Source organism: Plectropomus leopardus, chromosome 7 (assembly GCF_026936395.1).
Source record: "Plectropomus leopardus strain MGB_pleo_1.0 chromosome 7, ASM2693639v1, whole genome shotgun sequence".
Lineage (NCBI taxonomy): Eukaryota > Metazoa > Chordata > Actinopteri > Perciformes > Serranidae > Plectropomus > Plectropomus leopardus.
Genome location: NC_142182.1, coordinates 27,847,863 through 27,865,702, shown reverse-complemented (window position 1 = coordinate 27,865,702; position 17,840 = coordinate 27,847,863). Strand labels below are relative to the sequence as shown.

Sequence of the window (17,840 nt, the reverse complement as noted above, 5' to 3'; positions counted from 1 at the left end):
TAATCTCCTGATCTTTCCTCTGACACCATTATGAAGCTGATTTTTAGACTTCGATAAAGGTTAACACAATCGCGTTCCCCAGAGGATGAAAAAATCACTTTGGGGATCCCTTAAGTATTTAATGTGATTTGGGATCAACAGATGTTTAAATGGTCAAACCAAAATGTGTCTAAATGTGGTTAAAACATAACAATATTGTTGTGACAGACTTTTACATGACTATATTTTAGTAATGGTCTTATTTACAAATGATTATATGTAACATACACTTACACATTTCAAACAAGTTTCACTTGGTTTTAAACTAGGCCTCTTTGGACCTGCATATTACAAAATCAATGTTTACAGGGTTCCAATAAAGACCAAACCTCCCCTGTAATCTAGCTAAGTCAGCTCAAATTGGGTTAAGAGTTTGTAGCTTATTAAAGCAAAAGCTCTTTGTGTGATTAAACTAATGCCATGTCTCCTCAACTGTCTCTCCCACATTTGGGCTGAGAGCAGTATGGGAGCTGCGATCCCAGGACCATCACGGTTTAGTCTGGTTGTTGTAGTTGGATTAAGATGTTAGCTATCCCCTGTTAACCTTTCCTCACTAGACAGCAGCTGATCCAGGACCTAACATGGTGAGGAGGGAGATGGAGCCAGATGAAAGGATATGAGGGATATAAGACTTACATGGGCCCACACTGCAAGAGACTCCTGGAGGGCAGAAGGTTAAGGAGAGAAGAGAACCCTCCTCCTTTCTCCCTCCCTCATGCATGTTCCGAATGCTAAACACCAGCCCACCACATCCTCATCCCCCTGTACCTCCTCCTCACTCTCCTCCCACCTCCTGCGCTGCAGAATCACTGATGTGAGGTCTATTGTGAGAGCGCTGGCTGGCCTCAGCCTGGGCTCTGTTACGGCCTGACCACTGACCCACTCACCCGCCTTTTAAAGAGGTTTTAGGGTCATGGGTTCACAACAAGGTGACTCAACTGTGAACGGCGGGTGGCATCTTCTTTCAAAGGGCCCACGTCTTCACCTTTCCCTCTCAAGACTCTCTCACCCTCTTCTTCGCCCCCTCTGTCTCTCTTTTCTTTCCACTTTCTCTCTTTCCCTTTCTGCGCCCCCCTCCCCTGTAGCCTTTCTTTCCATGTATCCTCAGTGACTGACCCGCCGTCGCAGCCCTAATTAGCATAGCATCCCAGAGCGAGGAGAACATGAAGGCTAATGGGGGTTGGGGCCCCGTAACAACACTGAGGGTAAAGCTTCAAGTTTCTAACTAGGGCCATCACCTGACCACATTTACATGGGTTTCTGCAACCAGAATGCAGGCAGGAGAGTAATGCATGATAAATTATTCCTTTTTCTTGGTAGAGGAAGGGAACTAGAAGGGAAAGGCATCAGGATTCAGAGCAGCACTGCATGGGAGGTTTGGCTTGTGCCAGCAACATATTTTGTCTAAAATGCAACAAGGCCAACTGAGGAACTGGCCAACAGAGGAAATGCATTCAGTGTTACAATACAGTGATCTGAAACATATATTTAAATCTGACCGATATTTTGGTTCAAAGCTAACTCAATCTGGTTTCATGGTTGTTGCAAACAGTTCTTTGTTGTTGTTGTGCTTCAAATACTAGATGTGTGGGCTTTGCTGCTTCAGGATAATTTAGTGAGTCAGTCTCAACTACCCCATATAATGAGGATAAGATGATTCTAGTGATTACTGATTCATTTAATCCCACTAGAAGAAGTGAAGAAAACATTTTGTTATGTGTAAAGAAGACAACAGAATTAATATGATGTACAATAAACAGTGATCATTCTCCAACAATGTGACTGCAGCTGCAAATCTACACCCTCAATCTGACAGACCTTGAACATCAACCCCCAAATGTCATTCTACTTACTAAAATATCTTGTTCCCCAACCAATACCAGTATTGGAAATGTCTCCGATACTACCTAAAATGCTTGATTGGGTATTGTCGAGTATGCAAGTTTTGAGGTTAATTTTTATGGGCCAACCAGAAGTTTTCTCATTCCAAAACAGTTGCCTACTCAGCAAGTTCCACTGTGTAGCCTCTGGCAACTACAATTTATAAATGCAAAGTAGAATTGAGTTGCTGTTAATAGTATTAACGTCAAACGCCAAATGTCAGCAATTTGTCGATATTTTACACTGGAATCTCCCTCTAATAATCATATATTTTTTTGAAAGTCAAATTTGATAACAAAGATGGTTCTATGGCATTCATTCTCTGTATGTATTTGAAAATTTCACAAAGGGTTTAACCTGAGCCATGTCATACAATGATGATAGCAGTCATTTAACACACATGCAAGGTAGTGCAGTAGAGTACAGCTGTTTTTAACCTAATGGGATCGGCTTGGAATTCACTATCAGCTAACATGCAATTTCATGCATCAGAATTGGTATTGAGAAAGACAAAATGGTATCTGAATATCAATAGAGTCCACTGAAAGTGTTAGTATAAGTTACATAGCTCCTATGATCTCTTCATTAAGCAACTCAGATCCACATGTGGACCAACATACCATTCCATGTCCACAGTCAGTCCCATCAGCCAGTGGCATGTGCTGCGTGCGACAACCTTTATGGTCCCCCTCTGCGCTGGTACACCACAGCCTCTTGCACTGTTTCTGTAGCAAGAAAAATGAGAGATAGCAATAAACAATTTTATTTATTATTTTAATGATTATAGCATAAGAACACAGGCTTCCAACACATGCAAAATACTCTTATAACAAGAAATGTTTCATTTATTCACAAAACTTTTGACTTTATTCAGCTGACAGCTGGATTTAACGCTATTTCCTCCCATATTGCCTTCCTTTGAGAAGAAGAGTGTGCGATTGCAGACCGAAGTATGGTTGTTGGTTTCTTCAAACAATACTTCAGCCAAATTAGCCAGGAAGTGACACTTTCTTTTGTGCTTCATTGCTTTGCAGATATGTGCAAGATGCATTTTTAAGTGGTGCAGCATCAGTTTTTAATTAGTGGTCGTGCATTCAACAATAGGCAGAGTTCATGTGCCTCTTTGTATGTTGTTAAACTACATGTTTTACATTCCGCATGAGAATTTACCATAATTATATTTCACTGTAATTCCAATAAAGAGTCATAAAACTAAACGCAGTCAACTGAATACAATTTCATATCTGTTTGGCCTTTATGGATAACTACTCTGCTCAGATGTCTGAGGTCTCATAAAAACAAGGTTTTCTTGTACGTCTGAGTAGACGACAACCATGTCAGATCATTTCCATCTGAAGTCTTCATTCTTCACTTTTTCAGTGTGGTTTTGCATGCTTTGATTGCAAGCCAACTTACCATGTAAGGGCAAATTTGGGAACCGGGTCCAAACATCAGTTCACATTGTCTGTTGGCATTATAGATTTGGCCAGGGAGGAGTGTGGGCAGCTCGTACGTCCTGCCTACAGGTTCATCAAGAAGGCACTCCCCATAGCCGGTGCTAAAAAAAGTAAGAATGTGTGTACAGTAGATTAAAAGGAAGCAAAAAACTGTAAAAGCGTGTGCACAAACAGAGAAATACACACATGTACACACTCATCAACAAGGCTAACTTTCATGGTATGAACATTTTCAGGATAATCCAGTATCCTCTGACACTAAAATGTATCAACACGTGTCATCTCGTTCATACGAGCAATGTAAACTATCTCATTGTCTGTAATCATCCTCAGATGTGTTTCCCCCTGTGGGTGGTCTGTAAAGTTACCTAACAGAGAGACTGACACCACTTCCCCTCAATGGCCTGTTAGTAAATGCTGTCACAATGAAACTGGAGTCAGGCGCCACTGACTGAATAAAACTGCATTCTGATACAGGCTGAAAGGGATTTGCACGCTGACTACATTTTTTTATCCGAGGCGATTTCTCATTGCAGATGGAAAACAAGAGAATTTGGAATCATAAAGCACCCTGATTAAGTTTCATAAATCGGTGCCAGCGCCAGCACTGCAGCATAATGACAGATTGTGCTGTGTATCAGGCACACCCTGAGCCACAAAACAGCAACAGAGGCAACAAAAGCACAGCTGGACTGAATGTATGCACCAACAGCCTGCATATGAAATCATCAGCCCATACGGTTGTGAAAAAGCACAAGTCAAACATGTTAGCAGAGCAAGTTGAGCCTCAAAGGATCTCTTCCTTTTTGTGTTTACCTTTGAGAAACTGGCGGATGAGGCGTGTACAGATGTGTAATTACACAACACGTCTGCGCCGCTCTGACAAATTTAATCCGGGATTGAGCTGCTAAAACACCTGCTCCATACAGCACCAGCTGATGTGACAGGCCAATAATTACACAGGATTATCCTGAGTTACCGTCACTTTGTTTCTTTCCCCTTTCATTTCCAGCCATAATGTCAGAAAACTGCAGCAAACAGCGCTGGGTGGCAGGGTAATGACTGCATGAGAGTAAACCTGCAGTTGAAGATACTGTGAATGAAAACTGGAGCAGCCTGTCAAGGAATCACACAGACAGTCCCATATTACAGCGTCTTTCAGCAGTTGGTCATCTGTCTAATCAGTGTCCTGGAACCTAATGGAATGATTATTAAGACCAAGACAGACAGACAGACGGAGAAGGGGTCATTGTGGTCATTTTTTAAATGAAATGTCTACTTTTTTTTTTTTTTTGTTAAAGAATATCAGCTGTGTGGATTCCAGAAAGTGAAACAATTCCTCTCTGGCACCAGCCGAGATTCTACACCTGGCAGCCATTGGGAAACTTGAAAGTGAATTTATTTACAAGATGACTTATAGTTGGTTGTTGTGTTCTTGTCATAAGAGTCTAAACAATAATAGTTTCCATGTACAACATACTGGGTTTCCCTCCACCAACAGTGCAACAAGTCTACTCATATGTCAGACTGATGATGTTTGCAGAGGGAATGACACAGAGCATCACTGCACAGTGTTTGATCAAACAGCACCAAGTAAACTGCAGCGATGCTGTCATGTCAGAGTTTTCTCTGACAGCATGTATCGATTATTGTACAGGGAGATGCAGAACAAAATAATGACGGAGGTTTAGTTGAAATGGAGCAACATACCAAAAATAAAGATCCATCTTGATTGTATTTAAGTCCCTCTCCACCCAAAATTGTGTTTTTCTTTTGTTTATGTCCCCTACAATGAATGATCTTTGACTGTCCTGATTTGTATCTGTGAAAAGCTTGACACTAGAGAGGTGTTTTCACATTCTTTTACCGAAGGGGTGATGTCTGTGCATTTCCCTAAAGGTTCAGCGTGCAGGATTTAGGGGGTTGTACTGGCAGAAATGGATGTGTTAATTAGTGTATAATCACCCGACATTAAGAATTGTGATTTCTTTTTTTTTAGAGCCGTTTATATCTACATACAGAGCAGAATCTCTGCCATGGAGTTCGCCGTGATGTTTCTACCATAGCCCAGAATGGTCAAACCAAGCACTTGCTCTAAATAGGGTCATACATGTTTTCACTTTGGCCATCATAGCTCTCCTTTAAAGTTGGTAGATAAAGTTTTACTTGGTTGCAATCAGCAAACCCTACACACTGGACCTTTAAAATCTGAAATTCAAATGTATGCCAGGCAAGCTAGTTTAGGTTAGTCACTAATATGAGAGCCAATCGCTGCCGAATTCAGGAAACACAAATTAACGTGGTAAAAGATTTCCACACAATACCGGCAAAGAAATCTAAAACCTCCAGCATAGGATGGACCTGTCAGTAAAGAGGGCAGCATAGTGATGGTTTTGACTGACTGAGTGTGCAGTTTTTGGATGTAAACCAACCCCTGGATCTTCCCTCCACTTTCTACTAAATCCCCCATCGCAGCAGATATTATTGTATGTTTCACAGACACGAACACCGTGTAAGGCAACCCGTTCTAAGCCACTACCAGTTAGCTTACAAGGTAACAAGCTAACAAACAACATAAATACAAAAATGCTAACAAAACTTGCTATTCTGATATGCCTGCTAGTTGCCAAATTTGGTGCACAACAGACTCTTCATCTGCGTCTGGGTCTAACTGAGGCTCAAAGATCTATAGCTGAATCTCTCCAATTTTCCCCCCAATGCTAACACTGGCCATCTTGTTGCACGCTGCTCTTTCACTGGTCAATTTAGTGCAAGTAGCCCTGGGGAAGGCTAATGATGAAACCCATAATACAGAAATATTTCATTGAGGGAGAAAGAGTAGATCTGTTTCTTGTTATTTTACCATAATGTGGGAAAACCATGTTAAACAATATATTAGTTTTAGTAAGACACGTCTGGAGAGGGACTTAAATAAAGTGACAGCTTGAGAAAGTATTAAATAAATGATTTCAACAAAGAGTGGTTGCTGCCAAAGTGGTTAGACTAATTTCTGAGGTGTATAATGGAAAATGATAGGGCTTGCCCACTCCTAATGATTATGTGGTTTCAACACCCAGCAAACACAACAATTAGTGGCTGGCAATAGTCAAAGATTTGCATTTTACTTTTATATTTGGATTTTGAGGCTTAAATCAAACGGCACAGTGCCACACAGGGAATGAATGGTTGCTTTATGTAGTGCTTGACACATAATCACACTGCACAACAGCAAGACGCTTTTCATCAGCTTTCAGGTGCGGGAGTTCAGCGCACATTATTACAGCGACAGTGAGATAAGGGGGGAGAAGGAGGGGAATCATTTGCCTTTTGAAAAGGGATGTTTGAGAGGTGGCTCGGCCTTTCGTTTTTTAAACTGGTAGGAGAGCGGCTCGGATTGAATTTGCTCTTCAGGGAGAATGGGCAGTCAAAACACTGACGTACTTGACCAGGTCGGCCCGCAGAGCAGGAGCGGCACTGTAGAAGAGCTCGTTTGAATCAATGCTCCTCATTGTTGGCTAGAGACGGATTTCAAAAGCACTTGGACGACACTCTCAAGGGTCTTTCCCACCGTTGCGGCTTCCCACACTAAAATACTCTCTTCATACCTGCTGGGTTTCTAATATATCTCATATGGTTACCAAATGTTCAAGCTTATCACAAATGGGTTTGACATTTGCATCATACTCCTGGTTTATGTGCAGCAATCAGCAACACACTGAAACCCAACACAGCTGACATGGAACGAAACAAATAATAAAGAGATTCATCTTCAGTTGAATGTTCCGACCACTCCATGTTGAGGTCACTGCTTGCTGGAAACTATGTGAAGCACAACCTTAAACTCCATATGAAGCGTCGCCTGACACTGTGCTCTCGAGATGCATCTGGTCAACAAGGCCATCCTTTGTGAAAGCCTCTACAATTAACAGAGGAGAGGAGGCAAAGATTAAAGGGTCATGTCCAGGGAAGATATAATTATAAATGACATTTCCCATCTTAAAGGGAAGCCTTTCACCGGGAACAGTGACCACGGTGCGGGCTGGGAGTTGCTGAATGAGCTGTTGCCCCGTGTTACAGGTTTTGGTGCATAAAGCAGGCTAGTGACTCGATTACTGTTTGCCCAGCATTTTGAGAGCGGGGCTCTGTCTGAGTGGGGAGACAGCTGAGAGGCTGCGAAAGACACATCGCTTGGGTCAGCCAAGGAAGACCCCCAGATTCAAACAGGAAATACTCTTTCAACACCAGGCAATAACAAGTCCACACAGTTTACATTGCGCTGACCTGTCTAGAGAGTGCTGCAAGGGGACATAGAGGCAGTTTGTTTAGCCGGCCACATCACAACAAGTAAAAGTTAATGGCACATTGAAAATGTGAATGTGATAAAATGAAACTGGACAAAGCATCACTTTCTCTTCCCTGAGAAGAGCCTGTAATCAGTCGACTGTTTTGATAACAAATCAGTTTAAAGAAGCAGTGTGAAGAATTTAGTTGCATCTAGCGGCAGGACTGCAGACTGCAAGCAGCTGAAACTTCTCCCATCTGCCAAGCATGAACACCTAGTTAGGATTGCTTCGGTGTTCATTTTTTAGAAGGTTTTTACCCTGAGCCGAATTACTCTTAATTAACTCTTCCTCTCATAAGTAAAACGACCCAGTGATTAAAACCAATAAAAACTCCACAGATTTAGGAGGTTTTTACCAGGAGCCACTTATTCATCGAAGTCTCTCCCCCCCAACAAATGGACAGTGTGATCAAAATAACACTGAATAAAGCACTGAATACTTAATAAAGCAGTTTTATGTTAGAAATCAGTGTTTTCCCAGTACTGTCTGGTTTACCGCGGAGGGGCTACTAACTAGGGTGGCTGATGTGAAAACACAAATGGCCCAATCTAAGGACAGTATTTGATTTGTCCATTCTGGCGGTGAAACTTGGTAGATTCTGTTAATGAGGACCTTCTGTCTATGTAGATAGAAACGACTCATTCTAAGGTTAAGAAAACAAAATTCTTGTTTTCATGTGATTCAGGCTAAAAAAAAAACTTACTTCTTATTTTATATTCCATATCTGCTGATATATCTCCCTAAATCCTAAATCCTACACTTTTTAAAGTAGAAAGGAGAGCTGGTACCTACTCTAGAAACTCTGTGATGTACTTGCGGCTGCACTTGGACCACGACCAGGGATTGGTGTCATAGTTGAGCGTGGGAGCCATGACATGATACTGGTGTTTCATCCCCGCCTCCCGACACTTTGGGTTGTCATCGTGCGGCATGTTGAACCTGGTGCAGAGAGGGAGAAGAAAGGGGGGGTTTAGAGATGGAAAGGAGGATATAGGAACACACACAAAGTGATTATCAGCTGCTTAATGGCTCAGTCATTGCAAGGAGGATAAATGTCACAGGATTTATATTCAGCCATTTTAAACCATCACTGTGGGCCACCACACACAGATAAAGACACATATATATGAGTAATAACACACACTCTGCACCTTACTCATCTGTTTTTGTTTGTTTTTTTGCGTTGTTTATACGTCCAAAAGACGTCCATAAAATTCCAAGCGGCCAGCAGGCAGTGTGACATTAAATACAAAATGTCACTCTTTATCTATCAGCATCTATCCCCTTCACCATTATAGCCAACATGCTAGTGAGAACCACCTCCAGCTCACCCCCGAGAGGTCAAAGGTCAACATCTCACATTCTCAAAGAGCTTAATGCAGAGGGAAAGAAAGGGGCAGTAACACCGTACACATCGAAACAACCGTATATGCTGTTCCAGTGTAAACATGTATACACTGTATGGAAATATTTTGAATAGTCTTGATTAAGGCTGCAGCTTTAATTTCCTTGTGTTGTCTGACCAACAGTCCAAAACCTAAAGATATTTCATTTGCACCTTTATAAAACAGAGACTGGCAACAAATTCTCAGAAGTGAGAAGTTAAAAGCAGCAAAGGTTTAGAAACTTTGTTTAACAAATGACTTAAAGCTTAAACAATTACCAAAATATTTGGTAAATATTTTTTTGTTGATCTGCTGATCACTTAAAGATTCAGTGTGCAGGATTTTGGAGGACATATTAGCTGCAGAAATGAAATATAACAAGTATGTTCTCTTTAGTATATAATCCCCTGAAAATAAGAATTATTGTGTTTTTCAGACCTTAATTTTATTTCTTCCCTCATCTGTGGATGTATTATTTCAAATTCTTCTACATAAACTGAAATGAGCATTGATATGACATGAGATATGTAATTTCCTCTTTGGCTCAATAGAAATATTTAGAAACAGAATGAGCTGTTTCTATCTATATAGGGAGTACCGCCATGTTTATGCAGTAGCTAAGAATGGACAAATAAATCACTGGCACACTAGATAGAGCCATTCACAGTTCATGTTTTGGAGTTTTTGCCCACATGGTTAGAGGACGTTCCACAATGAAAGCATTTATTTTTTTTTTTACGTGAAAATGCTTTTTTCAGTGTTTTTACTGGTTAAATCAATGTATCCATTTGTTTTGGAGAGGAAAAGACCTCTTCTGATAATTCAGCACCTGGTAAAAACCTTCTGAATCTTTAGTTATCATAGAAAAATGGTTGCACACATTCCCAGGTGCTAGGCAAGCGGCCTGTCCGGGACGAGCGAAACAGCGCTGCAGAAACACTGACTCGTAACATGAAACTGCTTTATTCTGTGATTTACCTAGTCAGTTTGTTTTGGAGAGGAAGACACTTCTGCGTATAATTTGGCTCCAGTTAAATATCTCCTGAACACTTTAGGAATTCTAACCAAAGCCTAATTCCCGCTGCACAAAAACCTGCTAACACCCGCTTACATCTGGCTTTTAAATGCAATCAGAATGTGTATGATCGGCATTCACACCCGGGTAAAATGACTCTGCAGTAGACACAGGTTTTTATCACCTCTGGCTCCAATCGGCTTTAATGGGAACGAAACACCGGGTGAATGCGGTAATTTCAGCTCCTTAACCAGTGAGATGCCATGACGCGCCCTCACTAATTATGGTCTGTCTCCTCCGAAGCAGCATGTGTGCCCTCAGAATTAGTCTGCACTGAGTTTGAGAGAGAGAACAAGCAAGACATATTTAAAGAGAAGAAAGCACTGAAAAGTTTTTGAAGACTTCTGTTGCTGCTGCTGTCTGCTGTTTACCTGTTCTCCCGCCTGTCTGTGACCTCACACAGACACACTATAAACAAAACAACACACATGCACACATGCCAGCTGACAGAAAGGCCGATTCGCTCTCCAGAGGTGAGTTCAGTGTCAGTGGGAATGAAGCCACTTGCTCATATCTAGCGGGTTTACCCCTGCTCCCACTTGGCACAGAGGAGAAGTTTTGGTTGGATTGGTTGCAATCTGCAGTCCTTACCACTATATGCCACTAAATCCTGCACACTGCTCCATTAATCGAATAATTGTTTCAGTGTCAGTCATAATTAACTATTACACAAGAGTCTTCACAGAAGAACATCTGTGTCAAGTGAAGAACACAGCATGGCATCTGCAGATTAATGAATTCATCCAGGCTGTCTGCAGCTGGCAGTCTCATAAAGAAGGTTTTCTTGATCATGTCCAGAATAGTGTAGTCCAATACGGATGTCCCGTTTTGTGCTGCGGTTTGGCACATACCCATAAATACATGTAGTCCGTGCACACAAACTCGCACACGTATCTATACACACAGGAACTCATGCAGCTGTATGATGTCTGAGATGTTTACAGCAGGATGTGGGCCAGTGCTGGGCTCTGGACTGTGGCTGAGGGTCAATCCATACCGTCACACAAACAAGACCTAGCATGGTTGGCATGAGGCCCACCCTACGGGGGCCGAGGGCCTGAAGGCAAACACCCAGGGAATAATTAAACCCCTTGCAAAGTAATGAGCTCCGCACACACAAACCAAGCTGGTGGCCATTGCTGACAACATCAGATCTGGCTCAGGTATTATTTGCAAACTAGTCTTTGTCACTTCTGGTGTACAGGTGCAAGCAGACAGTGACAGGCAAGTTCAAAATGAACAGCTTGAGACTTTGCCATGTAGACTTACTTATTATTGTGAATAGGATTTGTAACAAGAGCCAAACGATTTGTATTTTTAAGACATTATGATGATTTAGTCGTCCCAGATCTGAAGAGTACAAACAGCATGAAATCCGGAGATGAGAGCCTTTTAGCTTAATTAGGTCGTAAATCAGGAAGTGTTGAGGCTCTTGGTTTGGCGACCTCGAGGGACAGATAAATAAAGGAGTCAATTCCTGTGGGAGAGTACCAACCCCAGCACTTAATTACTAGCATCCAGACTAGAACATGATTAGTTAGAGTCCACTCACTTTTAGTCAGAGCTCTCAACAAAACAAACCGCTTTGTTCTCTGCACATCACATCTGTCATACCACGCTGTCATCCAAATAGATTTCAGCAAGACAAAAACAGATTTCTGTGCTGAAATGCCGATAAATTACTGTGAGAGTAAGACATGCTGCTGGAGCGATGACAACCAGAATTCCTGCAGATTGGCTGTTCATAAATAAGAATCAGAGCCAACAGTGCAGTATGCAGGAACGGCATTTATCAGCACTTCAAAAATGGAACTTGTCAGTGGATTACACATTTTAGCTCCTCCTAATTTAGTGCTCCGCAGAACAAACCATCTCTGGCAATCTCAGTAATTGCATCCACTTATCCTGCTTGCTGGGGTTAAGTGTGATCGGGATAATGCCACTCAAGTTTATGTGGTATAGCCTGTCATATTTTGTAAATAATGAAGCCTGTTTGCAGCTGTAGACTCACTTATATAAAAATTTCAGGAAGATTTATTTGTGATGTAACGCATTTAGAGCATTTGCATTGTCTGATGTTAAACTTGATTATCTGTGCCACCTTTAACAACTATCAAGTGACACCGTCTCGCCTGAAAATCCCCTGGATGGCTATTAGTAATCACACGTCCTTGTGGTCATCTGAGAAAGGCCTCCTCTCCATTAGTCTAAATCTTTCTTTAATCTGCAATGCTCTTGAGTGGCTCCCACTACCTGACACTGGCTTTCCCAGAGCACTAAACACTCTGGAGAGCTCACGCCTGTGAACGTAGCGATTAACCACGCCAAGAAGAGGCAGAGCCAACTGGGCCTCCAGCTGCTTGAACTTTAGCATAAACAGATCCACACAAGATGCAAGAGAAGTGGGGGGGGGGGGACTCCGTCCATCTGGCTGCTCTGGTCCGAATCTCCACTGGAAGAATGTGTGAGCGGGACAGAGGAGGTAGAAGAATATCTTTCATTCTTCACCAGTGGCTCATAGGACACTGGTCCTTTTACTAGCCTGCACAAACTGACAGGCCGACCGGAAAGAAAATTTCTTTCTTGCTTTGAGTAAAGATAAGTGCTTCATCTTTCTCGAGCAATATTCCCAAAAGTAAGCTTGCTGAAATGAAAAAGATTTTCATGTCGAAGGTGAACTTCATCTCTAACCACAACTCAAGTAAAGGTTCAGTGTGTGGGATTTAGGGGGATATACTGGCAGAAATCAAATACAATAAGTATGGATTTGTTGGTGTTTAATTGCCTGAAAATGAGAATTGTGTCTTCGTTACTTAAAATAAGCTGTTTCTATCTACAAAGAGGGTAGGTCCTTGTCTACAAAATTGTTGTGTTGCACCGCAATGCTTCTACATCAGCCCTGGATGAACAAACCAAAGACTGGATAGGGCCATTCAAGTTTTCCAGTCAACCACCATGTTAGAAGCACTTTGGTGACAAGAGCATTGGAAATACACCAATTTTCTTCAAGTGAAATTGCTTTATACAGTGTTTACTGTGTCTGTTTGACCTCTGTGGATTATGCGGCTCAGAGTAAAAACCTCCTTAACGTCTGGATCTTCAGTTATCAGAGAAAAAAGTTGAGCACAAATTAGCATGTGCTGGGTTAGCTGCCTGGCTCCGCCATACCAAGCAGCATTACACAAACACTGATGTGTAACATTAAACTGCTTTACACACTGTTTGTACCAGTTTAAATAACATAATATGTTAATATGCAGTAATGAATGATTTCCCATGGATGTTTGGAATACACATCTACACATCCCATATAAGAGATAAAGTCATGTGTTTTGACTTGGTCATTTGGATACTGATTATTATGCAAGTCTTTTTTTGCTTCACACAAGTGGCAACAGTTGCTTGTTGTGAAAACATGACAGGCATGTTGCGATAACACTACCATTACTCGCCAACAGATGAAGTAACATGACGGCACTGTGACATCTTCAGGTTGTGTTATCAGTCTTTGGGGCTGATACATGGAGAAGGAGCTGGGAACAAGCATACACAATATTCAGCCTTGCTCTTTCTGATAAAGTTCTGTGTGCCACTTTCAAGAAATCTTTGTATGTATTTACTGTATTTCTAAAACCGAGAACTCCATCTAAGTCTTTATACCAAAACCATACTTAATTTCCTCTCAAGAGTCCTCTCAAGACACATACAGAGTTAACTTCTTGAGCTGTATGGTGAGGTATTATAGGCTGGCATGTTATTAAAAGTTTTTCACTTTATTATATTTTGCACCTGTGTCTGCTTCACCCTACGTCTCTTGATAAGAGGCCTTTTGTTGGTCAGAGCTGGCTGTGAGGGGTGAGATTGTGTGTGTGTGTGTGTGTGTGTGTGTGTGTGTGTGTGTGTGTGTGTGTGTGTGTGTGTGTGTGTATACACAGAATGTGTGTGTATGTTGGGGTAGGGCTGGAGGGGGTATTACAAGTAAAACGTACACATGGCCCAGCTCATGAGCGATGGTAAAGGAGGCACTAATTCCATTTTCCTCACTGATGGAGCAGCTCCGGTACGGGTCGCACATGGTCCCCAGCTCTGCAAGCCCTACAGGGTCACGTACACACAGAAAAAAAACACACAGATACACATGAACACATACAGACACACATCTATTTGAAAAGAAAGACCTGCTGCTTGAGTGTTAAAGGCGATTAAACCATCAAAACTTCTGTTCCATAAGAGAGATTAGCACCGCCACCGACTCCCTCCCTCCTCCCTTTTCTACCACTCAGTTCTGTCACTATAATATTATTAGCTGACAGCTTGCCATAAACTCATTACTGCACAGTTTATGAGCCGTGACTAACGGAGTGGAAAGTTAATTGAAATGGACTTGAGGTGGAGATATTTTTACAAAGAGAAAAGGCAAAAGTTTACCTAACGTGTCACATTTATCTTTCGCACGGCAGATGTCTTCCCTGAAAAAGGAAACATAAAATGCTGTTAGCCCCTCCTAAAGTTTCATTTCAGCATCTTGGCATTTTGCTTTCAAAGTGAGGATGGGAGATGAGTGTGTACCTGGTAATAAGAAGTGCTGTGTCATGGTGAGAGGGATGGCTGTCGTCCTGGATGTTCTGGCTCTGCTGCCAGACACAGAAGTTGTGGAGAGTCGTGGCGGCGTTGAAGCTGACTGTGGGCCCTTCCTGTTTTGGATGAAACACCATTGTGGATGTAACGAAGAAACCAGGTGCACAAACTGTAATGTTTTAACTATCAGTTGAAGTAAGTACGTCTTAAAGGGGCTCTATGCAACATTCAGAGCAATTGCGTTGTGTGGACACAGTTCTCAACATGGAGGTGGCTGAGCCAGCAGCTAACAGTGCTAATTCTGTAAACAGGGCTAGACCTTTCACGATTATTACCTTATTAACTTATCGAGGTCAGCAAAATGATTAAGGTCACGTCCATATATCATAAGACACTGCCCTTATGTTTACATGTGTGTTTGTTTACATAACAATGTCAACATTTTTGCTAACATGAAGTCAGAATAAACAACAGGGTTGGGCAGAATATTGTAAAGAGATAAAGTAAAGAGAAGGTCGAATTACAACACACACAGAGGGAGTATGACCTCATTCTCTGCTCAGGACACCATTGCAGCCAATAGTTATTTGCTGCTATATTAATGCTCTAAATGTCACATACATGATTTCTTTAAGAAAAACATGGGAAAAAAGGCAATGACCAACTTGGCAAGAAATGTCCCAATAATTCCAAGAAATTTAACCTAAAATTCTGTTTTTAAAAAGAGGACATGATTTTTAGAAAATAATACAAAAACAGGGAAAAATGTCCAGAAAATCTTGTAACTTTATTTTTATTTATTTTATTTTTTTTACTAATTTTTTTGTTAGTTTTTGGGCCATGTTTTGTTAAGTAGCTCCTTGCCTCCCCCTATGTTTTGAAAGAAATCAAAACAATTTGCTCAGGTTTTAAAAGGGTTAAAATCCTACATAATAGGGATATTTCTCTACCTGTCTTATTCTCTGAATTCTGTCCATTGTGACTACTTTATCTGGCAAAAATGACACAGATTAGAGCACAGATTAGGAGCCTCCTACAGCTTTCCTAACAACTTCAGTTCCCTTTCATTTAACTTTAAGAATCAGTTACAGCGACCAAACAAACTACAGTGAGCCTCTTCAGCCACCTCTCATTTGCAGGTGGCTAGCCGCCTTACTATAGTAACGTTTGTTTTCCAAGGAGACCTCTCTTGAGACTTGAAACTGACAAGGCAGGCAGTGTCCTTTCAAACAGGCCCCACAGAGAAAAGGCCAGGCCAGGGACACCTGCACTGACGTCAGACATGTCAGAGACCTGGATACAGTTAGCATTCAAGACCCCACGCTCACCTGTTCATTGTGGACGACGACTAGCTTGACGATCATGATGTTGATGAGGTTTCCTACGCTGGGGTCCCTGTACACTGCTGCTACCTGTAACAAAGACAAAACTCACAGAGAAAAAATGCAAACCTCCAATAACCTGAACCAGAGCACAGATAGAGACAGCATGAAAGCTAGTCTACCTCTCTTAACTCAACACTTGGAACGAGAAAACACGGCTATTACTCTTTGTGGTTAAGCTCCATGTTCCAAGCAACAGTTCATTCGAGTCAAAAGAAACAAAAAATGTCTCTCTTCAGGGTAAGTTTAATCAACAGGGTATTAAAACCAATTACAATTCCCCCACAGACCTTGGCAAAGAAAAAATAAACTAAAACCTGGACCCAGCAACAAATGTGAAACTTCAGCAAAGCTTGAGCTCAGAGCCCCTCTGTGAGGACAGCAAAACATTCCCTCTGTAGTTTTTCCTCTCCGCTTCTCTTGCCTTTCTCGCGCACCCCTGTCACGGTCGGCCAGCAGTCTCCTGAGGCCGTGTGCGGCCTCCTGACAGGAACTCATTAGTCCACTATAAACATTTAGCTTTTCTTAGCCTGGGGGGAGGCAAACGTGGCCCAGGCCTGTCCAGAGTGGGCAGAGGGAGCCTGTCTTTGCATGCTCGACGTCCAACTGTGACACAGGACGTTGCTCTGTATGCTCTCGCCCAAATGTATGTTATTGTATGGTCAGTACAAGAACCAGAAGCAAGGGAGACTGCAGCCCACACTGGACGGTCACAAGCTCTGCTGTCACAAAGACACGTCAGCAAGGACATAGCTACCATCAAGGACACTTCATATTCATTTTCGAAGTATTAGTTTTGAAATTTAAATTTGGGGTTACATAATTTGAAGAGGAGTTCGTGTTTTTCCATTACACAATTTTTTACATGTGATGTTTTTTGTAAGAATGATTCTGATACTTTTTACACAAAATCGCTTCAAAGATGACTGATTGAAGAGGAATTTTTAAGTTCTTCTAGGGGGATTTTGGTTTACTATAAATGTTTTATTAGATTTGTTTGAATACAACATGAACAAAAAAAACCATAATATAACATGAAGAAAAAAGATTTAGCTTTTAGCTTTTTTTAACATCTTCAGTTTCTGGGCACAAAAAGACAACCACATGACTTAAAGGTATACTCTGCATATTTCAGCCAGCTTTGATCTTAACTATGTAGTTAGTATGTGTAAATAAACTATGGTAAACTTTCCTCCATCTTGCAAGCGCCCAGATGCACTACCCATCTCCCATTAAAATATACCGGATGACACATGATTTTGCTGTCTCTAGGGCTGTTTTTCAGTTTACAGACTGTACTTCTGCATTAGGACGCAGAGTATGAAGCAGATTGAGAGAGACAGCTGCCCCTCTATAACTCAGCCAAAACTCAATCAAACAGTAAAACTAAGCAGTGCTCATCAAATAGAACCTAAATTTCTGTTACTGCATTGTCTATTTCATGCCTACAATATTTTCAGAAACATATTTTAGCGTGCTGTGTAACTGTAATACAAGATGGTTTGGTAACAGTCTGTAGCATTTTTGTTTTGGTGCAGCTCAGTGTATGCTGGTATCTGTAGGATTTCTACCCTGGTAAGACCATCAGCCGATGTGAGCTCAATATTCTGTTTCGCAGTCTGGACTCTCGACCACCATTAACACTTTCAGTGGGCGAGAGTACTCGCCTCGACAAACTCCTTTAGCCAATCAGCGCAACA

The 17,840-nt window shown here is 41.6% G+C and overlaps 1 protein-coding gene across 3 annotated transcripts in view; it reads right to left on the bottom strand.

Annotated features, from left to right (window-relative positions):
* LOC121950377 (A disintegrin and metalloproteinase with thrombospondin motifs 20) overlaps positions 1-17,840 on the bottom strand; it is a 156,281-nt gene that overhangs the window by 65,226 nt on the left and 73,215 nt on the right. For all 3 annotated transcript variants that reach the window (XM_088080363.1, XM_042496359.2, XM_088080364.1), the window contains 7 exons: positions 16,087-16,170; positions 14,750-14,874; positions 14,609-14,649; positions 14,170-14,275; positions 8,513-8,659; positions 3,337-3,478; positions 2,541-2,645 (listed from right to left, as the gene is read on the bottom strand). In XM_088080363.1, the coding sequence (XP_087936489.1) occupies positions 2,541-2,645; positions 3,337-3,478; positions 8,513-8,659; positions 14,170-14,275; positions 14,609-14,649; positions 14,750-14,874; positions 16,087-16,170 (750 nt within the window). The remainder of the gene's footprint in view (positions 1-2,540; positions 2,646-3,336; positions 3,479-8,512; positions 8,660-14,169; positions 14,276-14,608; positions 14,650-14,749; positions 14,875-16,086; positions 16,171-17,840) is intronic.